At 48.0% G+C, this 23,633-nt stretch overlaps 1 protein-coding gene across 4 annotated transcripts in view; it reads left to right on the forward strand.

Annotated features, from left to right (window-relative positions):
• Positions 1 to 549: 549 nt before the first annotated feature.
• Positions 550 to 23,633, forward strand: part of IPO4 (importin 4) — a 51,213-nt gene continuing 28,129 nt past the window's right edge. Inside the window, exons 1-14 of one of the 4 annotated variants that reach the window (XM_061589074.1) lie at positions 550 to 1,007; positions 2,485 to 2,571; positions 7,003 to 7,082; positions 9,789 to 9,830; positions 11,207 to 11,336; positions 14,755 to 14,934; positions 15,699 to 15,764; positions 16,736 to 16,837; positions 16,964 to 17,047; positions 17,595 to 17,756; positions 18,819 to 18,872; positions 18,962 to 19,071; positions 20,596 to 20,704; positions 22,646 to 22,775. In XM_061589074.1, coding sequence (XP_061445058.1) covers positions 657 to 1,007; positions 2,485 to 2,571; positions 7,003 to 7,082; positions 9,789 to 9,830; positions 11,207 to 11,336; positions 14,755 to 14,934; positions 15,699 to 15,764; positions 16,736 to 16,837; positions 16,964 to 17,047; positions 17,595 to 17,756; positions 18,819 to 18,872; positions 18,962 to 19,071; positions 20,596 to 20,704; positions 22,646 to 22,775 — 1,687 coding nt within the window. In that variant the 5' untranslated portion in view covers positions 550 to 656. Of the gene's footprint in view, positions 1,008 to 2,484; positions 2,572 to 7,002; positions 7,083 to 9,788; positions 9,831 to 11,206; positions 11,337 to 14,754; positions 14,935 to 15,698; positions 15,765 to 16,735; positions 16,838 to 16,963; positions 17,048 to 17,594; positions 17,757 to 18,818; positions 18,873 to 18,961; positions 19,072 to 20,595; positions 20,705 to 22,645; positions 22,776 to 23,633 lie in introns of those variants that run through there. The other 3 variants (XM_061589073.1, XM_061589076.1, XM_061589075.1) reach the window with 3 other exon arrangements.

Below are 23,633 nucleotides of genomic sequence, written 5' to 3' on the forward strand. Positions count from 1 at the left end.
TTTATTTATTGCATTTGCAAACACAAAAGTAATAAAACAATACGACTGAAAATAAAAAATACATATTTAAAAACACCTAAAAGCATGTAAAACAGTCACATCCTCCCGCAGCTTATAATGTCAAAGTTGCCAGCAACGTTATCTTTCAGCCCTCCAGTTCCCGGGCAGACCGGAATGTGTTTAAATGTGTTTAAAAGTTCATAACGAGGGAGACATCAGATGCCTGTCACCAAGTTGATCAGCAGTAGATTCAGGAAGAGAATCTTCACATACAACCCAGAAACTGCTTGGGAGAAACAACAAGACAAGGCTGTTTCTCTGTGCCCGTCTTGTGCGCTTTCCAGAGGCATCTGGCCGCCCGCCATGGAAGACACGATGCTTTGGTCTGAACCGGCACTGTTCTTGGGACAATCGAGGCGCTAATGAAGGGGAGAGGGCGCACATCTCTGAGCATGTGCTGAGTGCCTTTCCCTTTGCCACTGAGCAATCAGAGCCCTCATATTTATGGAATTGGGAGGTGCTTTAAAAGCGAAGCCGGGTGCCTGCGCGAGAGTTGCAGTAGGTTCCCCGGAGCCTGCAGGGGGCGACCGAGGCTCAGGAAGCAAGCCTGATGGTGCCGTTCTATCCCCAGGAAGCCTCTGGCTTGTCTGCTCCACATGTGCTGGGAGTTCTTTAGCCAACCGATTCTTTGGCTTTTCCTGGCAACTCCCTCCCCCCAAGAGGCTGTACCTTCTCCCCACTTTTCTTTTTGGAGGGTTTGGTTGGGATATCCCGCCTTCTATTCATCCCTAGTGGGGGTTCCCCTTCCTTCCCACCTCCAACAATCTAGGGGTCTTCCTATCCCCCTTTTGGTGGGGTTTCTTCCCTCATTCTTTTCACTTGTAACTTTTTGGTTTCTTTTTTTTTTTACCCAAGTATATCCCCTCCCTCTTTGCGCAATGGCAACTGAAGCGCTGGAGAAGATACTTTCAGACTTACTGCAGCCTGACAATGCTGTCATCCAACAGGTAGAGCGGCAGGAGGTTTGAGGGCTGGAAGTGAAGAAGAGGTGGGGTGGGATAATATAATAAGAATCGAGCAATTTCAGTGGGATAAGCGTATGGGGTGGGTGTGTTAACGGACAAGGCTTGAAATAAGTTGAGTCTCCTTTTATCATCGCTATGTAATGTGTGAATTGTCTTTTGCACGTCTCAAGGCGATTTCCAGACACACCATGAAAACAACTTAAACAAATTAGTCTTAAGAACAGTGCAAAAAATCCTCAAGATCAGTTTTAAAACGCTAGAAAATGAATACCACAGAGATATGTTTTTCGTCCCAGTTGACAAAACTTGCCCAAATAAAAATATTTTCAGCTGTTTATGGAAAGTGCAGGTAGCGGGCACTACTGTGTTGTTCCTAATGGGATTTTTCATTTGTGTATTTTATTTATGGATGTTTCTATCTTAATGCTTGTGTAATTGGGTGTTTTTAACTTGCAAACTGCTTAGAAGCCTGTTTAGACATTAAGTGGTATATGAATTAAATTATAAAAATAATGCAGGAGGGTGGAAAGCTTTTTCAATTGGGGGTTATACATTGAGGCCCAACACGATGCAGTGTGTAGAGAGTTGAAATAGGGAGCTGGGGTTGCAGATAATTGAATTGGGAGGGGGAGCACAGAGCTCTGAAGGACTCATAGGTATTTCCAGATGTTCCTTCTCCTAGGCCAGTGGTTCCCAACCTTTATGAGCACGGGACCCCCTTTATAAGCTGAATTTTTTTGGTGACACCCTCCCCCCAGGGAGGCAGGCTGGCTGCCAGGAAGGAAGGGGGAAAGCAGCCTTTCTTTGCAGGCTTGCTTCTTTTTGCTTCACAAAAAACCCTCTCGTCTCATTCTAAGTAAGGGCGTTGCCAGTAGCGGTAGTGCAAGGAGACAGGAATCAGTGATAGTAGTCCCCTCTTCTCCCTGGTAGCTCCACCCTCAGCCTCCTTTGGCATCTGGCATGTATTTTATAGGCAGATGCCTGCCCTTAGTGCTCCTGAAAGACGCTCTGGCACTTCAGGAAAAGGCCTCCCCTCTCGTTTGGAGCAAGGGGGAGGTGTCATCTGCAGCGGCAGTGGGAAGCAGACAGTGTCGAGGGAGTGAAGACTTTTTAAAAAAATTAATACATAATTCATTTCTTTACTGTTCACGGCCCCCTCTGGATTACTTCGAGGCCCCCCTGGGGGTCCTGGCCCCCAGGTTGGGAACCACTGTCCTAGGCAGTTAGTGTAATGGGCAGGGAAAATCTTCTTGGTGGGTAGCCCTCCCTGGGACCTTAAAGTCAGAAGCAGGGTCAAATTCAGAGTATGCTGGTAACCTGAGTACAGTGGAAAGACATGATCTAGGGAAAAACATGCTGAGGTTATACTATGCAGTGACTGAACTGAAGTTTTTCAGGGCAAAGCCTTTGGATAAGCCTAATCCCCACCATCTCATCTTGGTTCTGTCCCCCATTCAAGGCTACCGCCCAGCTGAAGGAGACCTTAAAGGAGCCTTCGGCGCTGTCTCAACTCTGTTGTGTGATGTCAGGCTCTCAGAATCCCCAGGTAAGTCCCTGCAGGACTTAGTCCGGGGTGGGGAACCTGTGGCCCTCCAGATGTTGTCGGACGGCAACCCCCATGCTCCCTGACCATTGGCCATGCTGGCTGGAGTTGGTGGGAGTCCAACAGCATCGGGAAGGCCACAGGAACCCCCATTCTGGGCCAAGCCTCTCAGCTGAGAGGTGGAATATAGGAAACTGCCTTATAGTGACTCAGATCATTGCGGTTCATCTAGCTGTCGTCAACACTGGCTGGCAGTAGCTTTCCAAGGTTTCAGGCAGGGTTCTCTCCCAGACCTACCTGGAGATGTCAGGGATTGAACCTGGGACCTTCTGCACGCAAGGCAGATGCTCTACCGCTGAGCTACAGCCCTTCCCCATGTGCTGGACTGTAAAACATTGGCCAAATGTCACATTGCTGTGCCCTGGGGCGGCTCCTCCCTTGACTGTTAACCCCTTAACCTTAGATGTGTGTGGTCGCAGGCTGTGGTGAACTTGACAGCAAAAGGAGTGGCACCCTGCACATGCTCAGGGTGTGAGCATGTGGCTTTGTGGCTACAATCTCCGGAGACAGCAGTTAAGCCCTGAGTACATCTCTTTTCCTTGTGATGCATGACCTTCTCTGCCGCTGCCATCGTGGCCGGATGCTTTAGAGCTGCTAATGGCCGAAGTGACAATCCTGTGATTTCTGCTGCTTCTCTGCGTTTTAGTGTTTGCTGTGTTTATGTGTGAATTCTCTTACTTTTCATTGGCTGTTGAACTAGTTTGGATTTGTTTGTTTGTTTTTGTTTTTTTTATGGAACAGGATGGTCAGCTACCTTGAAGGCCTGTGGGTGGGACGAAAAGTGAGGTATAAATTAAAAAAGGGGGGAAGGTTAAATGAAATGGTCCTGCTCAAGGCCAGTGTGATACCCTGTCTGTCTCCCCCCCCCCAGTCCCATCTAGAGGTCTGCAGGCGGGTGTGTATATGTTACTGATCTCGCTGTTTTGAGTTCAAGGCAGGCAGCTGTCTGGAAGAGAACAGCTAACTCACCTTACCCATAAGAACATAAGAAGAGCCTGCTGGATCAGGCCAGTGGCCCATCTAGTCCAGCATCCTGTTCTCACAGTGGCCAACAAGGTGCCTGGGGGAAGCCCGCAAGCAGGACCCGAGTGCAAGAACACTCTCCCCTCCTGAGGCTTCCGGCAACTAGTTTTCAGAAGCATGCTGCCTCTGCCTAGGGTGGCAGAGCACAGCCATCACGGCTAGTAGCCATTGATAGCCCTGTCCTCCATGAATTTGTCTATTCTTCTTTTAAAGCCGTCCAAGCTGGTGGCCATTACTGCATCTTGTGGGAGCAAATTCCATAGTTTAACTATGCGCTGAGTAAAGAAGTACTTCCTTTTGTCTGTCCTGAATTTTCCAGCATTCAGCTTCTTTGAATGTCCACGAGTTCTAGTATTATGAGAGAGGGAGAAGAACTTTTCTCTATCCACTTTCTCAATGCCATGCATAATTTTATACACTTCTATCATGTCTCCTCTGACCCGCCTTTTCTCTAAACTAAAAAGCCCCAAATGCTGCAACCTTTCCTTGTAAGGGAGTCGCTCCATCCCCTTGATCATTCTGGTTGCCCTCTTCTGAACCTTTTCCAACTCTATAATATCCTTTTTGAGATGAGGCGACCAGAACTGTACACAGTATTCCAAATGCGGCTGCACCATAGATTTATACAATGGCATTATGGTATCGGCTGTTTTATTTTCAATACCTTTTCTAATTATCACTAGCATGGAATTTGCCTTTTTCACAGCTGCCGCACACTGGGTCGACATTTTCATCGTGCTGTCCACTACAACCCTGAGGTCTCTCTCCTGGTCGGTCACCGCCAGTTCAGACCCCATGAGCGTATATCTGAAATTCAGATTTTTTGCTCCAATATGCATAATTTTACACTTGTTTATATTGAATTGCATTTGCCATTTTTCCACCCATTCACTCAGTTTGCAGAGATCTTTTTGGAGCTCTTCACAATCCCTTTTTGTTTTAACAACCCTGAACAATGTAGTGTCGTCAGCAAACTTGGCCACTTCACTGCTCACTCCTAATTCTAGGTCATTAATGAACAAGTTGAAAAGTACAGGTCCCAATACCGATCCTTGAGGGACTCCACTTTCTACAGCCCTCCATTGGGAGAACTGTCCGTTTATTCCTACTCTCTGCTTTCTGCTTCTTAACCAATTCCTTATCCACAAGAGGACCTCTCCTCTTATTCCATGACTGCTAAGCTTCCTCAGAAGTCTTTGGTGAGGTACCTTGTCAAACGCTTTTTGAAAGTCTTAAGTACACTATGTCCACTGGATCACCTCTATCTATATGCTTGTTGACACTCTCAAAGAATTCTAATAGGTTACTGAGACAGGACTTTCCCTTGCAAAAGCCATGCTGGCTCTGCTTCAGCAAGGCTTGTTCTTCTATGTGCTTAGTTAATCTAGCTTTAATAATACTTTCTACCAGTTTTCCAGGGACAGAAGTTAAGCTAACTGGCCTGTAATTTCCGGGATCCCCTCTGGATCCCTTTTTGAAGATTGGCGTTACCTTTGCCACTTTCCAGTCCTCAGGCACGGAGGAGGACCCGAGGGACAAGTTACATATTTTAGTTAGCAGATCAGCAATTTCACCTTTGAGTTCTTTGAGAACTCTCGGGTGGATGCCATCCGGGCCTGCTGATTTGTCAGTTTTTATATTGTCCATTAAGCCTAGAACTTCCTCTCTCGTTACCACTATTTGTCTCAGTTCCTCAGAATCCCTTCCTGCAAATGTTAGTTCAGGTTCAGGGATCTGCCCTATATCTTCCACTGTGAAGACAGATGCAAAGAATTCATTTAGCTTCTCTGCAATCTTCTTATTGTTCTTTAGTACACCTTTGACTCCCTTATCATCCAAGGGTCCAATCGCCTCCCTAGATGGTCTCCTGCTTTGAATGTATTTATAGAATTTTTTGTTGTTGGTTTTTATGTTCTTAGCAATGTGCTCCTCAAATTCTTTTTTAGCATCCCTTATTGTCTTCTTGCATTTCTTTTGCCACAGTTTGTGTTCTTTTTTATTTTCTTCATTCGGACAAGACTTCCATTTTCTGAAGGAAGACTTTTTGCCTCTAAGAGCTTCCTTGACTTTGCTCGTTAACCATGCTGGCATCTTCTTGGCCCTGGCGGTACCTTTTCTGATCTGCGGTATGCACTCCAGTTGAGCTTCTAATATAGTGTTTTTAAACAACTTCCAAGCATTTTCGAGTGATGTGACCCTCTGGACTTTGTTTTTCAGCTTTCTTTTTACCAATCCCCTCATTTTTGTGAAGTTTCCTCTTTTGAAGTCAAATGTGACCGTGTTGGATTTTCTTGGCAATTGGCCAGTTACATGTATGTTTAATTTAATAGCACTGTGGTCACTGCTCCCAATCGGTTCAACAACACTTACATCTCGCACCAGGTCCCGGTCCCCACTGAGGATTAAGTCCAGGGTTGCACACAAACACTGTGTACACCCCCACCCCAAAAAAGTGCCTGCAAAGCAGACTCTCGGGCAGCCCACGCAAGTGAGCTGCATGGATAGGTGACACCCCCACCTTCATCAATCCAGACTTTGAAGGAAAGAGAGAATTCTTTCTCAGCTGAAAATGCAGGCCGTTTGTTGGGAGCATTTTTGAAAACTGGATACAAGTCCCTAAATACAAGGGAAGGGCTGTAGCTCAGTGGCAGAGGACCTGCTTTGCATGCGGAAGGTCCCTCGTTCAGTCCCTGAAGCCGTCTCCAGGCAGAGCTGGGAAGCCTCTCTGAAACGCTGGAGAGCCACTGTCAGTCAGCATAGACAATGTTGAACGAGACAGAGCAATGGTCTGGCTCAGTATAAGGCAGCGTCCTGTGTTCCTAACCTCAGGCCCAGGGCCTGAATCCAGCCCTCTAAGCCTCTCTCTTTCCTGCCCCCAAGATACTCACCAGGCCCCACCCACTCTTCCTGGCCCTGCACCGTTTCCTCCTTAAGTGCACTTGTGTGGCACATTGAATTGTGATGATTCCCCTTGTTTGCCTGGGTGTGTTTTTGTGTGTGTGTGTGTGTGTGTGTGTGTGTGTGCAGAGATCTCTGGCTTGTGCACGGGTGGGATAGGCCTCCTGAACGAAGGTAGAGTCGCATCCATCGCTCCACCCACTCTTGGACCCGCCCACCACTGGCATGTGGCCCCTGGGAGCTTCCCCATGAGGGAAAATGGCCCTTGGCCTGAAAAAGTTTCCCCACCCTGTCGTTCACCTTTGTATCTTTTTTTTTTTAGTTCTGCTTATATGACCTTTCCTGCAGCTGATCCAATGCCTACATGGTTGGCTTTCTAGCACAGATCCACCCTTCCTAATTCTCAGAATCCTCTCTGGCCTCTCATAATTTGCCTCTTGCCTCCTCCTCCAGATCCGACAGTTTGCTGCGGTGTTAGTGAGAAGGCGCCTGACCAAACACTGGAGGAAGATCAGTGCACCCGACCAGGACATGTAAGTCCTGTGGAAGGAAGCGGGATGGGGAATGAAACTCGCTTCTCCCCACTTTTCCTTGGGTAGCTTAGCAGCAGAACACCTGCTTTGCATTTTCTGTCCGTGATGTCACCTCAAAAAGCATGTGGTCCATAAAGGAAGCCACAGACCTGAACTTACAAGATCTGAACAGGGTGGTTCACGACAGATGCTCTTGAAGGTCACTGATTCATAGGGTTGCCATAAGCCGTAATCTACTTGAAGGCAGATAACAACAACAAGAGTTAGAAAAGGGTCATAAAAGGGCAACAGAGGTGATCAAGGGTATGGAGCATGGGCGTCTGGTTGGCCACTGTGAGAACAGGATGCTGGACTAGATGGGCCACTGGCCTGATCCAGCACCCTCTTCTTATACTTTTATGTGTCTTCGGTTAAAAGAATTATTGTTGTTGTTGTTGTTAAATTTATTTGTACCCCGCCTTTTGGCCAAAGGCCCTCAAGGCGGCTTACAAAGAAAAATAAACACAAGTATAAAAATACATCAATGAAAGCAATACAATTTACAAAAATTAAACTAAATAACAAATAACATTATTACAAAAAAAAACATCTAGGAAAAAACCTCAGAATTGAAGATCTTGTCTTAAAAAGACATCCATCCTTTTCCTGCAGTGTTTTCCATCTCAGTGTCACAATTCCCACAATAATCAGATAACAAGTAAAGAGAAAGCCCTTTCTTTGCCCGGAAGCCGCTGTCAGTCAGTGAAGAGCAGCTTTCCCCCAGTAGTGTTCTCTGGGGCTGGCGGGAGTTAGACCAAAGCATCTGGAGGGCACCAGGTTGGGGAAGGCCTCCTATGTTCATATATTCTTTCCCCACAATAATTCTGTTAAAAAAATAAATAGATAAAAATCCAGGGCAAAAGAGATTGTAAGCTTTTATATAGATCTTTAGGGAAGGGTTTTCCAAACTGGTCCGTGGACCACCAATGGACCTTGAGCTCCAGTCAAGCGTTCTGCAGCATGTCTGCATTAAATATTTGCATTAAGTTTTAATTGTATTTTTATCGCTTCTTTTACTACTTACATAATTTCAATTCTGTGGAATGCCAATTTTGACACAATAATATAAAATATAAGAATTTTTCAAAGCGATAAAAATATAATTAAAAATCGTACAGCATCTAGCAGAGTGTATTGCAGTTGCTCAAACAGGCAGAAAAAGTATTAAGTGCTCCACCCAGACCACTGGCAATTTTCAAGTGGTCTGTCAAGGAAAAAAGTTGGGGAACCGCCGCTGCAGAGCATTCCAAGCACTTGAATTAATCCTCACCCCAACCCTATAAGGTAGGCCCACTGTTGCTATAGGATCTTCCTATTATTAATGTTTATGTAGCCCCATCTATGAACCTGGTACTTCCCAAAAGGCCAGAGGGCAGGTCCTTGTCTCAAGGGGCTTACAATATATAATTCAACAGAGGGGAGGGAAACCTAGACAAGGAGGAGAAAGAATATGCATTTATTTTAGTTAGAAGTACTTGGACTTCATCCCACACTCCACAGTCAGGCACTGCCTTTTTTAAAGACCAACCAAAATATCACAAAATAGGGAGCAAATATCCATGTTCACCTGAACCCTCCATCAGGTTGGATATTACACAAAACAGAGGTTGGAGAAAGACCAGTTGAAACAAACAAAATATTGACTTGATGTTGAAGCTATCAACATCAAAGCAATCAAAGTCTACATCTACACTTAGCCTCCCGGTGGAGGTTGCACTTAGCAGAGTCTGATCTAATGAAGTCTGCAAATATCAGGCTGAATTTGGGATTCTGGGTCAAGGAAGCAAAGGCTGATGGGTGCAGCCAGAGTCGATTAACTCCACCATAAAGGCTGATCTGCTTCAATATTTCCCATGGCTACTTCACATGGACTTTCCAATCCTGTGCAGGTCTACTCAGAAGTAAGCTGTACTGGCCTTGATGGAATTATCCTCAACTATGTATGCAGAGGATTTTTTTTCTAGTAGAACATGGCAATACAGCTAGTGTTCTGGAAAGCAAGTGGAAATAATTTCTTTCTAATTTTAGTGTGCCACACACACGAGAGAAGCTTATCAATTTCCTAACAGACAATTTTATGGGAGTGGATTTTCCCCTGTACAACAGGATTTAAAAAAAACCCTAATTTCTATATAATAAAATGCTGTTCCAATTACTGTGAAAAGAATGACATAGGGGGAAAATACACTTTAAAAACCAGGAAAACTAAGGAGGAGATGAACAAGAAAGAACTTGGAACTCTGATGGGATGGAAGAACGGGGCAGCTTGGGGAGGTTTTTGGGACTACAGGTTGTTCACCTGTGCAGTAGGGAATGAGGTTGGGCGGGGGGATGACTTTAGGAACCTCCTGGTCCACAGATCACTCTCTTGGATGGCTTTAAAAGGGGATTAGACAAATGCATGGAAGATCATGAGACTATCAGTGGCTGCTAACTCTGATGGATATGGTCTACCTCCACTGAGAGGCAGTATAGCAATGCATTCCAGTTTCCGGAAACCGAAGGAGGGAAGAGTGCTCTTGCACTGTGTCCTTCTTTTGAACTTCTGATTGGCCACTGTGAGCGCAAGACGCTGAACTGGATGGGCCCGTTGGCCTAGTCCTGCAGGCCTCTTCTGGTTCGCCAGCAAAATTTGAACCCAACACCCGAAATCTTTTTCTTTTCCAGGCTCAAGAGGCTAGTGCTCACCACCCTGCAGCAGGAAACAGAGTGAGTGTCCCTGTGGACTGGAGCCTTGTGCCTGCAATTGTGCCTCAAATTAGCCAGCCAAACTTTGAGTGGAGGAGTCACTGCTCAGTGGTAGAGCACATTCAGAAGGTCCCAGGCTCAGTTCTTGGAATCTCAGGTTTTCCTTTTAAATACATAAATCAGGTCTGGGTCTCTGGGAAATTCTGCCTGTCAGCGTAGACCACCCTGGACAAAATGGATCCATAGTCCCAGGATATGGTCTGAAGGCGCAAGAGACCTCCACCTTGCTGAAGTGAAGCAGGTCTGGGTCTGGTCAGTGCCTGTATGGAGACTGCCTGGGAACCACAAGTATGCCATCTTGGCTTTCTTGAGAAAAGAAAAGTGGGGTATAAATGTTCTTTTAAAAAAATAGCCTGACCTGAGATGAGGCGACTTCCTTGTTACCTATGAGAATGTTCACTCAAGCTCCGTATAACTTTGTGTTGCTAGAGGGGCCTGTTTTGCATGTAACACTAAGCAATTGTGAGCTTACTGTGAGCGAGCAAATGTGCTGGTTTATGTTGTTCAAATCACACTCGCCCCCTCCTCTCTCTTCTGTGCTTGGAGGAAATGAGTGCAGTGTGTGAACCAACGCTCATGGTTGTTTTGTTTTGCTCCAAACCAGCCATGAGTGAAAGCCAAGATTTGTTTTTTGACCTAACCCCCCCCCCCCGATTTTGGGGAAACAAACCAACTGTGCTGGTTTGCAGGTGACGCCAAGTAGCATGACCTGCAAACCTCCCAGAACAGCACCGTGAAGAAAGGGGTAGCCCTTTGCTGTAAGCCACAGTTTGTTTCAGCCGTGGTTTGACTTGTGAATGGCTCCAGATCCATTTTAGCACCTTGGACAGCTCGTTGAAAGTTTGGACTAAAACCTGGAGTGGATTCCACGCCCTGCTTGTGGGTTTCCTGGAGGCGTTTGGTTGGCTGCTGTATAGCAGTGTGGCTGGTGGCTCCATGCCATTGGGGGAGTGGATTTTAGCACCTTGGACAGCTCCTTGAAAATTCAGACTAAAACCCGGAGTGGATTCCACTGTCCCACTGACATGGAACCACCAGTCACCACTGCCGCATAGAGATGTGAAGAGATGGGAAAAAAGGGGGGGGACTCCTCCCTCATTTTTCTGTTCTTTATTTGTATCTGGGTCTTCACATTTCTCCCATTCTCTGGCTCTCTGGTGTGATCCAGTTGGCCTACTCTTGTGTCTTGACATGCGGCTATCCTTCACCAGAGGCAGTACGCTGGGTCTTTGAGGGAAGTGGAGTTCAGGTTGGAGAGACTGATTTGGAGGAACAGCAATGGGTATGAGTGGGGTTCAGGCTCTCTTCTCTCCCCCCCCAAAAAAATTCTTTTCCAGCCACAAAGTCTCGTTAGGCCTGGCCCAACTGGCAGCTGTCATTCTGAAGAACGAGAAGCTAGAGAGGTGGCCGCAGATGCTTAAGCTCATCCAACAAGGGGCACGTTCCCAGGACCCCAGCCAGTGTGAGGTACAGTCCAGGCAAGGTGTATTGCAGTCTCCTGTTGGTTTTGGCTGGTACACCAGCTGTGACCTCATCTAGATGGAGTTAGCCCAACTGTAGATAATCCATGCTCCCCTAACTCCTGTTTACTATTACTTTAACAAGATTTATATACTGCTTGCTCAGACTGAAAGACCTCTAAGTGGTGTGCAAAAGGCAATCTAAAATATTCCTAAAAATACCAATGAAAGCAAACATTAAAAATGAGTTACATACAAAAAAAAAAAAAACATATGAGGGACCACTTTTTAAAAACAGTTCAGAACTGTGATTGGTCAAGAATTGGGCAGGAAGGCTATCGGCTGAGGCTGTGAGTTTTGACCAATTTGTGTTTTGTCATCAGAGGTGGTTCTTTATCCGTTTCCAGGACCAATTAAAAGTGCTGCTTTTATCCTTCAAACCAGGGGTTAGGGATCTGTAGCCCTCCAGATGTTGCTGGACCATTCTGGTTGCTGGGAATAGCAAGGGGGGAGAGCTGCTTTTGCGCTCAGGCCCTCTTGTGAGCTTCCAGTAACAGGCATCTGGTTGGCCACGCTGTGAACAGGATGCTGGACTGCAATGGGCCTCTGGGCTCTACTTGCATTCTTTACTCCCGTCATCCCTGACCATTAGCCATGTGAGCTGTTGGGAGTTGGGGGTCTGACCACATCTGGCAGGGCACAGGTTCACCATCCCTTCCCTTATTGGCTGGAGACGAGGTTACCTAGAAGAGCGCCTTTTCCCAAAATTAACAGCCAGGACTTTGAGAGCCTCTTCAGATGCCCTGCTCCAAAAGGGGAGAGGGCAGGTTTTTCAGCAAATGCCATCCCATTTTGGCAGGTCTGGGGAACCTTTGGCCCTCCAGATGTTGCTGAGCTACAATTCCCATCCCTGCCCATTGGCCATGCTTGCTGGGGCTGATGGGAGATGTAGTTCAGCTTCAGCATCTGGAGGGCCAATGGTTTCCCACAGCTGGTGATGGACTAGCCTTCTCAGAGGGGTCCACCTGACACCACATAAAGACTTTTGTGTTCCCCTTGGCCTTGTAAAACAACTTGTGTCACAGTATGGATCTCTATTTTAAAAGCTTTTCAAACAGTTTTAATTGTGTGTTTGTGTATAACCTTATAATAAACTAAAGTCCCAGAGAATTGCAGGAGGAAGCATTCTTTGCTGCCTCTATTGCGTCTGCGGAGTGCTGTCCCAGGAGGCTGTTCCAGGTGGTCCGAAGCCTGGTCGGTCCAGTTGCTTAGGAACCCTTGGAACAGTCAAAGGCCTCCTGTGACTTATTAGCAAAACACTTCGCCGATAAAATCGAACACTTACGGAGCTCGATCCCGTGCGCCGTGGACACAGTGGATGAACCAGAGTTGGCCAGTTGCATGCCGGTAAATTGAGATCGGTTTCGGCTTCTCCCTTCTGAGGAAGTGGACAAGGTGCTTTCATCTGTGAAGCCAACCACTTGTCTTACTGATCCTTGCCCTTCGTGGCTCCTTGTGAGCTGCAGAGAGAAATTGGGCGAGGGGATCAAAGCGGTGGTAAACGCATCCTTGAAAGAGGGTGTGATGCCATCAGCCTTCAAGGAGGCAATTGTAAAGCCCATCTTAAAGAAGCCCTCCTTGGATCCCCAAGTATTCGATAACTTCCGCCCAATTTCGAATCTACCATTTTTGGGCAAGGTCATTGAGCGAGTGGTGGCCAACCAGTTGTCAGCACACTTGGATGAAACGGATTATTTGGATCCATACCAATCGGGTTTCAGGACTGGTCACGGAACTGAAACAGCCTTGGTCGCTCTGGTAGATGATTTGAGGAGGGCATTAGATAGGGGAGAATCCACCTTTCTTGTCCTCCTCGATCTCTCAGCGGCTTTTGATACTGTCGACCACAGTATCCTTCTGCTTCGCCTGGAGAGATTGGGAATTGGAGGTACTGTATTACAGTGGTTCCATTCCTTTCTCTCCGACAGGTACCAACAGGTAGCGTTGGGGGAGGAGGTATCAGACCCTTGGCCTCTCAATTGTGGTGTGCCACAGGGCTCTATCCTCTCTCCCATGCTATTTAACATCTATATGAAGCCGCTGGGAGCAATCATCAGGAGATTTGGGCTGCAGTGTCATCAATATGCGGATGACACTCAGCTCTATCTCTCGTTTAAATCTTCACCAGAGTTGGCTGTGGAGACCTTGTCCAAGTGCCTGGAATCCGTGAGTGGATGGATGGGAAGGAACAAGCTGAAGTTGAACCCTGATAAGACCGAGGTACTACTTGTGGGGGACAAGAGAAGGTTGGGTGACATTGACCTGAAGTTCAACGGGGTGAGTCTACCCCTAAAGGACCAGGTCCGCAGCCTTGGGGTTGTGCTTGATTCCAGGCTGTCTATGGAGGCTCAGATTTCGGCAGTGAGCCGGGCAGCCTGGTACCAACTACACCTCATACGAAGGCTGCAACCCTACCTTCCTACTCACCCACTCCCACTAGTGGTACACGCCCTGGTCACCTCTCGTTTGGACTACTGTAATGCGCTCTACGTGGGGTTACCCTTGAAAACGGTCCGGAAATTGCAGCTGATACAAAATGCGGCGGCTCGACTACTTACGAACAGTCGCCGCCGAGATCACATCACACCAGTGTTGTTTGACCTACACTGGCTACCAGTTGTTTTCCGAGCCCAATTCAAGGTGTTGGTATTGACCTTTAAATCCCTACACGGTTTCGGCCCAGTTTATCTCACGGAGCGCCTTCAACGCCACCGATTATGCCGCCCGACAAGATCGGCCACACAGGGCCTTCTCTCAATCCCGCCAACAAAAACAGCTAGATTGGCGGGTACTAGAGAGAGGGCATTTGCAGTGGCGGCCCCCACTCTTTGGAACTCCCTCCCACAAGATCTCCGGCACGCCTCTTCCCTAAATGTGTTTCGGAAAGCCTTAAAGACCTGGCTCTTTCAGCAGGCCTTTGGGGTATCTGGGGAGGGTTAATTGTTATAACTGTAATGCCTCCTGCCCAGTTTTAATATTGTTGCAGATGTATTGTTTTATATTGTATTATTGTATTTTATCTATTGTATTTTAATAATTTTGTAAGTCGCCTAGAGTGGCCATTGGCCAGATAGGCAACAAAGAAATTAAATTTATTGTTATTATTAATTTATTATTATTATTATCAGCATCTAGTCATTTTTTAAAAAAAGATATAATTTTTAAAAAACAGTTATACTCTATTTTAACGTTGATGGGTGTGTTTGCCTTGTGAGCCGCTCAGAGCACTTCTGTTATGAGGTGGCTATGTAAATGTAGTAAATAACAGAAACTGTTCTACCATTTGACATTCCAGCATCTCTTGGATTGCCTTTAAACAACAACGAAAAGCCCAAACACACTTTTGCACTCCCTTCTGGCTGCAGGTAGGATTGCTCCTTCTGCATTGTGCCCTGGAACTGGACCCCGAGGTTTTTGCTTCACATTTCAAGGATCTCCTGCGCCTCTTCCATCAGACGCTCAACAACCGCGGCCAGCCGGCCACCCTGTACTACTCTCTGCGGAGCCTGACCACCATGGTGCCCGTGCTGGGTTCTGATGAGATGGTGAGTAGATTAATAGAATAGTAGAGTTGGAAGGGGCCCATAAGGCCATTGAGTCCAACCCCCTGCTCAGTGCAGGAATCCAAATTAAAGCATCCCTGACTGGTGCCTGTCCAGCTGCCTCTTGCATACCTCCAGTGTTGGAGAGCACACCACCTCCCGAAATAATTGGTTCCGTTGTTGTACTGCTCAAACAGTTAGTAAGGTTTTCCTGGTGTTCAGCTGAAATTTGGCTTCCTGTAACTTGAGCCCATTATTCCGTGTCCTGCACTCTCAGATGGAAGAGAAGAGATCCTAAGTTAATGTAGCGCTTCTCTTTCAAAAACCTTCTGGTCCGTTCCACCCACACCCATACACCTGGGCATCAGCTCTTCATGTTATGGATTCCAGGGTCAGCAAAGCACATTGCTATGAGCAGAGAGTTCGATTCTAGTCTATAGTTTCAGATGCTCAGCAACCGCAGCCAGCCAGCCACCCTTTACTACTCTCTGCAGAGCCTGAACCCCATGGTGCCTGTGCCGGGCTCTGAGGACATGCCACTTCTCTTTCAAAACCTTTCCCCTTGCTCCTTGGTTTTCTGGTTCCCCTTGCACACACACACACCCCGGGCATCGACTCTTCATGTTATGGACTCCAGGGTCAACAAAGCATATGGCTATGAGCAGAGAGTTCAGTTTGACTCCTTGGCCTCAGTGTTTTTTAAGTGCACGAGGAGCCACTTACCATTCTAAAACTTTTTTTTCTTCTGCTCTCCCTTCCCTTCTCAGAGTCTGATGTCTTCGATGGTGCCCAAGGTGATTGCAGCCATCCGAGAACTGATCTCTGTGAACGAGGTGGGAGCCCTGTGCGTGGGTTGGGTAATGTCTGCTTTGCGTGTTTTAGAGTTGGATGAGACTTGGGGAGGAATGCCCACCCATGCCCTCTTTTAGTGGCACATTGGTATGGCCTAGAGGTGTGAAGATCTGGGGGGAAATTGAAGGGATTTTTTTCTCCCCCCCCCCCCGGGGATCACACCTCTAGGCACAGCTCTCCCAAGTCACCTGGCTTGCCTGCCTAGTGTTTTTTCCCAATAGGATGGAGTATGTTTTGTGCTCCTTTCCACGTACTGCGTTTTACACTTGGCTTGTGCGTTGTGTGTTCTTAGTGTGCCGTTGTGTGGCTGCACGGATGAGGCATCTTTTCTAGGTCTTCTTGGTGTGTCGAGGGGGAGAGGGGCAGGGAGTCTCCATCTGCATCTAGTTATGCCCTGCGATTGTGGCTGTGGAGCTCAGTGAGTGGAGTATCTGCTTTGCACGCAGAAGGACCCAGCTTCAATCCTGGGCATTTCCAGGTAAGTTTGGGAGCATCCCTAGTCTGAAACCCTGCAGAGCTGCTGCCAATCAGTGCCAGCAAGACTGAGCTAGATGGATCTCTGTGTAAGGCAGCTTCTTGCATTGAGCTCTTTGTGTCCGACCTTCTGCATGTTGAGAGGTCGGGTACTATGTGCGATCTTGTGACCTCAGCGTGTCTGTTTTGTACTTGGCATATGTAGTGGTTAGAGTGTTGGACTACGACCTGGGAGACTGGGGTTCAAATGCGCACACAGCCACGAAGCTCCCTGGGTGACCTTGGGCCAGTCACTGCCTCTCAGCCTCAGAGGAAGGAAGTGGTAAAACTACCTCTGAATACCGCTTACCATGAAAACCCTATTCATAGGGTTGCCATAAATCGGGATGGGTGTGAAGGCAGTCCATTTCCATTTTCTGATAGCCTTATAGCCAGCATCTCTTCTTTCTCTCCCTCCCCCCCCACTTCACTTTTTCAGACCCACGCTAGCGAAGTGATGGAGGTTTTCGACGAACTTACGGAGACTGAAGTTTCCATCATTGTACAGCATCTCTCGGCAGTCGTTGGCTTCTGCCTGGAGGTGAGCTTGTTGATGTGCCTGCAGTGGCACCTCTTCCCTCCCCTGCCTTCTGGCGCCCCCTTTGGATCAGAGACGGAACTGAGCTTTGGATTTAAACCCAGCGGTTTTTCACTCCTGGGCTTCTAGGTGGCCTCCAATCAGGCGTTGGGCGACAACCTCCGTGTGAAGGCTTTGTCCTGCATCAGCTTCCTCATCAAACTCAAGGGCAAGGTGAGAATGAAGGAGGCTGTCTGCCCTTCTAGGTCCCCACACACATGTCTCAAGGCAGGGTCGAGGAACCTTTTTGGTCTGGCAAGCCAGATCGTTATTACCCCCACAGGCCAACTTGGACAGGACTAACCTGGCAGTCATCTGCCGAAAGCAGGATTTAACTCCCTGCACATCCGCTGCTGTACAGGGAGGTCAGTCCTTTTCTGCGGGGTTTGGGTTCCTACAGGGAAACCTTGCGCACCTGAACGCTGAAGGATTGGATTCCCCACACATCAGCGGATGTGTGGGGAGTTAAGGCCTCTTTGGTCACCATACCCCGCCTCCTCTGGGCCAACATTGACGGGTGGGCAGGACCATCTGCCTGTCGATCAACTGATGTCAAGACTGGCAGGTGGTTAGTGGGTGTGGCTTACGGAAAAAGGGCTAGTTGGCCAATTTGTCTTACAGGCCGGAGGTTCCCCCCGCGTGTCTTAAAGGGGGCCAGCTTTGCTACCAGGGTGGGCCTGCCTGAGAGGGAGCCTCTCCTTCTTTCCTTCTCGCCCTCCAGGCCATCCTGAAGCACAAACTTCTCTCTCCCATCCTGAACGCCCTCTTCCCGATCATGAGTGCAGAGCCACCCCCCGGCCAGATGGACGCAGAGGACGAGCAGACGGAGGACGATGTTGAGGACAGGGCCGAAGTCCAGACGCCCAAGCACTACGCGGCCCAGGTCCTCTGTCAGCCATGCCACGTGTGGGGCTTCCTCAGTCCCAGCATGCTCCTGTAGGGCTCTTCGCCTTGATTGCCATCCACTTGTCCCTGGACTTTATTCCACCACCCCTCTCTTCTGCCTCCTGTTTGGCCTTGTTGTGCTGTTGGGGTGCCTCATTTAGCCCCCCCATTTCTGCCCAACTCCCAGCATGTATCGGGCTCCTCCCTCATTGCAGGGCCGGATTATCCATTAGGCTTAGTAGGCTGAAGCCTAGGGGCCCGGAGCTCTTGGGGGCCCATGGGGCACTGGCCCAAGGGCCCCTGGAGCTACAGGGGGCCCTCTGCTCTCCTTCCGCGATCCACGGAAGCATCCGTGGACCGCTATCCCGCTGCTTTACCTACCTTTCTGTTGTTTTCTGCGGTGCACAGATTTGCCATCAATAAAGATGGCGGCCGAGGTTTCCTTAAGGGGCTGAAGCCTCTGCCACCATCTTGGCTGATGGCACGCATGCGTGCTACACGCACGTGTTGCTGCCATCAACAAAGATGGCGGCAGAGGCTTCAGCTCCTTAGGGAAACCTCAGCCACCATCTTGATTGATAGCAAACTTGCGCGTGCGGCAAAAAACAACGGAGCGGTAGGTGAAGTGTGGGGATAGGGGCCCCCAAACACTAATCAGCCTAGGGGCCCTCCTCAGCTTAATCCGGCCCTGCCTCGTTGGGTAGTACCTGTTCCTTGTGCAATCCCAGCATTCCCTGGTTTGTCTCTGGCCACCTTTTTCTTTTCTCCCTTTCTCCAGTCCCAGCATGCCTTGGGCTTCTCCCTCATTGGGCGGTTGCTGGTACTTTGTTCCATCCCAGCATTCCCTTGGTGTTCTCTCTTTGGCTAAGTGCCACCTCTTTATCTCCCTTCCTCTTTCTGTCCCAGCAGGCCTCATTGGGCTCCTTCCTCGTTAAGCTATCCCTGCCTACCCTGCTGAGGAGACCTTTGCTGGGCCACCCTTCCCCTCGTTTCCCCCTCTCTCAGCACCCCGCCTCTCCCAAAATGGCCTCTTTGCTGACGCACATTTCTGTCTCAGCAGGTGATAGATATGTTAGCACTGCACCTTCCCCCAGAGAAGCTGTTCCCTCAACTGGTGAGTGCCTGTGTGTGTGTGGAGATATTAAGCTGGAAATCAAAAGGGGAAACCTAGAGATGGTTTAAAAACGCACCTTTTCCTCCCAGACGCCTCTGATGGAACCAGCGCTTTTGAGCGCCAATCCCTACCATCGCAAAGCTGGCCTCATGTGTTTAGCGGTGTTGGCCGAAGGCTGCGGGGATCACATCCGGCATAAGTACGTACCCATGTGCACGCCTACCCTTGGGGGCCATTTGTTTTTTGTCTCGCGTCTGGAGATTCCCATCGGCTTCCTGTCCCCTCTTGACTGTTGGGAGTTCATCTTCCATGCTTTTTAGTTTAGAGGGAAAAAAGCAAATGGGGGGGGGACAGGATAGAGGTGCATCACATGGTGTGGAGGAAGTGCATAAACAAAGTTTTTCTCCCTCTCTCATAGTACTGGGAGAGGCTGAATGTTGGAAGGTTCAGGACAGACAGAAGGAAGGACTTCTTCATGCAGTTCACAGTTAAAATCTGGAATTTGTGCCCACAGGAGGCAATGGCAGCAGCCAACTTTTAAAGAGGATTAGACAAATTATTTATTTATTTAAAATATTTCTATCTCACCCTCCCACCTTATAATAGGACACTCAGGGAGGCTTACAATAAAATTGCATACATAATAAAATTGTACACAATAAAAACATTACAATAAAATACATAAAATACTATATATATACACACACATACATACACACATATATATACATCCATATATATACACATGGCATATAAGAGAGTGGTACCGAAGGGACGAAAAAGATAAAAATTAAAAACAAAAGGCATAAAAACAGTTTCAGGTTCTACCTTCAGTCCCTCCCAAAGGCTCTCCGGAACAAGATGGTTTTCAAACGTCTCCGGAAAACCATCAGGGAGGGAGCAGAGCGTAGAGCATAAGGCTCTCAGTGGCTGTGTTCTGCCCCAACTCTCAGAGACAGTGTGCCTCTGAATACCAGCCGCTGGGAATCGGAAGTGCTGATCCAGCTGCTGCATGGGTCTTACTTCTTGTTTCTTGTTTCTTTTTATAACAGATTTATCTTGCCCTCCTTCGAAACAGACAAGGGCTGTACATAATTTCTTCCCCATTCACAACAAGCTTGTTAGTCTGCCGGGGGAGGGGGGTGACTGGAAGAAGCTCTCCTAGTGGCCAAGCTGGGATTTGAACCTGGGCCTTTCCAGCCCTAGTCTGATGCACTTAAGCACTGTGCCATACTGGCTCGCTACATGTGATAGGTTCTCTGTTTTCCTCACAACAGCCCAGTGAGGTAGGTTAAGGCTGAGGCAGCGAGTGGTGACTGGCCCCAGGTCACCTAGTGAGTTTCATGGCTGGGTTGGGATTTGAACTCGGGGTTCCCCCCAAGTTCACCACACCTGCCCACTGCATCCCGTTGTGTCTCATAAATTGCTTGGTGGGGCTTCATTGATGATCTGCCGTGATGGCAAGCCTCCCTATCCTATATAACAAAGGAATGGATCATATCCAGGCTAAAATCTAAAGGAATTGCTGCCATGCTCACTATCTTCCCCTGAAATGCGGGTAGAGCAGCACTGCTACAGCACAGGTTACCTGAACCTGGAATCTCACAGAAATCCTGTATATGTGTGTGTCTGTATATATATTTGAACCTCCAGGGATATCTAAGCTGACACTTAAGTAAGCCAGTCTTGGTCTTCGCTATAAGAACTAACCATCCATTTGCAGGCACCTCCAGCCCATGTTACAAGTGGTCTGCCGGGCACTGTCGGATGAGAGCCAGGTGGTGCGCAATGCGGCCCTCTTCGCCCTGGGCCAGTTCTCTGAGAACCTGCAGGTGAGCCACGTTTAGGGATTGCTGGGATCAGGGTTTGGAGCAGGGGAAGCTGGTCCATTGGGGCACATGGCTCGCTACTCTCTCAGCCTGCCCTCAGCCAGCTCCCTCCTGCCTGCCTTCTTACAACCAATCCAGGGGGTTGGCCCTGGCTGTCGGCTCCCTCCTCCTTCGTCTCGGTGTTGCCCCCCTCGTAGACTCAGCAAGGAGGAATTGGCAACAGCCACCCCTCGTAGAATCATAGAATAGTAGAGTTGGAAGGGGCCTATAAGGCCATCCAGTCCAACCCCCTGCTCAATGCAGGAATCCAAATCAAAGCATTCCCAATAGATGGCTGTCCACCTGCCTCTTGAATGCCTCCAATGTTGGAGAGCCCACCACCTCCCTAGGTAATTTATTCCGTTGTCGTATGGCTCTAACAGTTAGGAAGTTTTCCTGATGTTCAGTTGAAATCTGGCTTCCTGCAACTTGAGCCCATTATTCCGTGTCCTGCACTGTGGGATGATCGAGAAGAGATCCCGGCCCTCCTCTATGTGACAACCTTTCATGTACTTGCCCTCATTGGAGGGCAGCCTCCCACCACCGTCCACAATAAAATGCAGATCCCTTCCTGCATTGCAGCCCCCTTTGAAGCATCTCCTTCCAGCAAACATACAGGGCTTTGCTTACGTAGCTACCCAAGCTGCCTCATAGACCATTGGTCCATCTGGCCCAGTATTGTCTACACTGACTGGCAGGGGCTGTCCAGGATTTTAGACGGGGAGCATTCTCAGCCCTATCCAGAGATGTCTTTGGGGATTGAACCCTGGACCTTCTGCCCGAAAAGCAGTTGCTCTGCCATTGGGCGGCGGCCTCTGCCAAGCACTTAGTCTCATTGGGCTAAATCCAGTGAGGTCATTGCGTGGATGGAACACATTATGCTGATGCAGTGGAACTTCCCCTCCCTGCCCCCCCATATGCTTGGGGGGGGTGGCATTTGGGGGGGAGAGAAAGGGGGTGTTCTGTTGCACAAGGACTGGTTCCATTCATGCAACGCCTCTGTTGTGGAGTCATTTAAGCAACGCCTCTGTAACCAATTCTCAAGAAGAAAATTGGCTCAGACGATGATGGAACCATACAATTACTGACAAATTCAAACCCCGGGCCCATCTGTTCTGAACATCATCTTACCCCTTATATACCCAGTCGATCACTGCGCTGTGCAAGTGAGGACCTCCTGCAGATACCATCTTATCAGGTGGTCTGTTCCCCACAACATAGGAAGTGGACCTTTAGTGTAGTGGCACCAACCCTTTGGAATTCCCTCCCATTAAATACTAGACAGGCGCCATCTCTTGTCTTTTTGGCACGTACCGAACACCTTCCTCTTTCAACAAGCCTTTTAAGTAGAGACCTTATCCCAGTCTGTGTCTGTGTTGGAATTGCTTTTGAAGATGTTTTTAAAGCTTTTTAAAAAATGTTTTAAAGTTGTTTTGTTTTAACGTATTTTAAAGTCTGTTTTTAAGATGTTTTAGCAAAGAAGGGTGGGATACAAATTTAATAAATAATAATAATAATAATAATAAATAACTGTGTTTTGCTGCAATGGGTGAAAAATTGAGAGAAAGGAGCAAATAAGCTTTTTTAAGTTTATAGGCAGATTAAGAGTCTGGTAGTATATCCCAATGAATTGCAAATGCTGGGGGGGGGGAGAGAAACACTCTGAATAAATAGTGTCTGTTGTTTTGTAGTAGCTGCAGCTTTACTCCAAAGAGAAGCTTGTCAATGTCGTCAGATTTGCTGGAGATCATTAAAAAAAACTTAGGTTTTTCTACCTCTCTCTTCTATTTTTTAATTGACCAACTTTCTGAAAAACAGAACGGCGACTTCTAGGGGAGTAACAATGTGGATACATTTTTTTATCTCTCTCTGTCTCTCCCACTCCTGTGTCCTCCCCCCCCCAAGCCCGATATTGCCCGTTATTCAGATGACATCATGCCACTGCTTCTGCGCTACCTGGAAGGCATCCAGCTGGCCCACACTAGCCACATGGCCAAGGCCTACTATGCGCTGGAGAACTTTGTGGAGAATCTGGGTGAGAATTCTGGGACAGTTGTGTTGTGCTGGCACCTCCCACCCCTTGTTCTGAGCATGCCTGGAAACAACATCTTTTGTTTCCATCAGGACTGAGCGACCACAGCTGGCCCTCTGTGTGGAGCAGGTGTGGGGGAACCTTCGGCAAGGGATGATGGGAGTAGCAGTGCAGCAACCTCTGGAGGGCAAGAGGTTTCCCCACATTTGTTCTAGAGAGTAGGGCTTGTGGGCCAGCTTAGTGAATTAAACCGCTAGTGTTTGGAACCGACCCTTTTCACCCAAGGGGTTCAGGATGGCATAGGAGCACTGTTAGTTGCCCCCATGTTACAGAGGCCCAATTGGTCTCTACCAGAATTTAGTGTTGCTGGTCCCACGCTGGTGAAACTCTCCTTCCAACAGAGATTCAGCAGGCACCCTCTCGCATTTGCATTTCAGGTGTCTCTTGAAAACCTTTCTTTGCCGACAGGTATTTAATATTTATTTTTGGTCAGCCAGGCACCTTAATGATTTTTATTTTATATTTTAACATTATACGCCACCGTGATAATTTTTCTGATAAGGTGGTATATAAATGCGTTTATAAATAAATAAAATAAACTGATGCAAAACCAGTAATAATAATGGTACACGGGGTTACTTCACTGTTTTCCTAACAGCCCCACAAGGTAGATGGAAAAACTGAGCCAGAGCGGCTTGCCCAAGGCTACCTGCTCAATCTTTATGGCTGAGTGAGGATTTGAACCCGGGTCCAAAACTTTAACCCTTTATTCACTAGTTTTACTGCCTGCTTTTTCTCTATGGGGAGACCCAGAGCAACTTATGCCCTGACTTGCCTCACTGCTATTTTTTAAAATCCTGT

The sequence above is a fragment of the Rhineura floridana genome, chromosome 11 (assembly GCF_030035675.1).
Source record: "Rhineura floridana isolate rRhiFlo1 chromosome 11, rRhiFlo1.hap2, whole genome shotgun sequence".
NCBI lineage: Eukaryota > Metazoa > Chordata > Lepidosauria > Squamata > Rhineuridae > Rhineura > Rhineura floridana.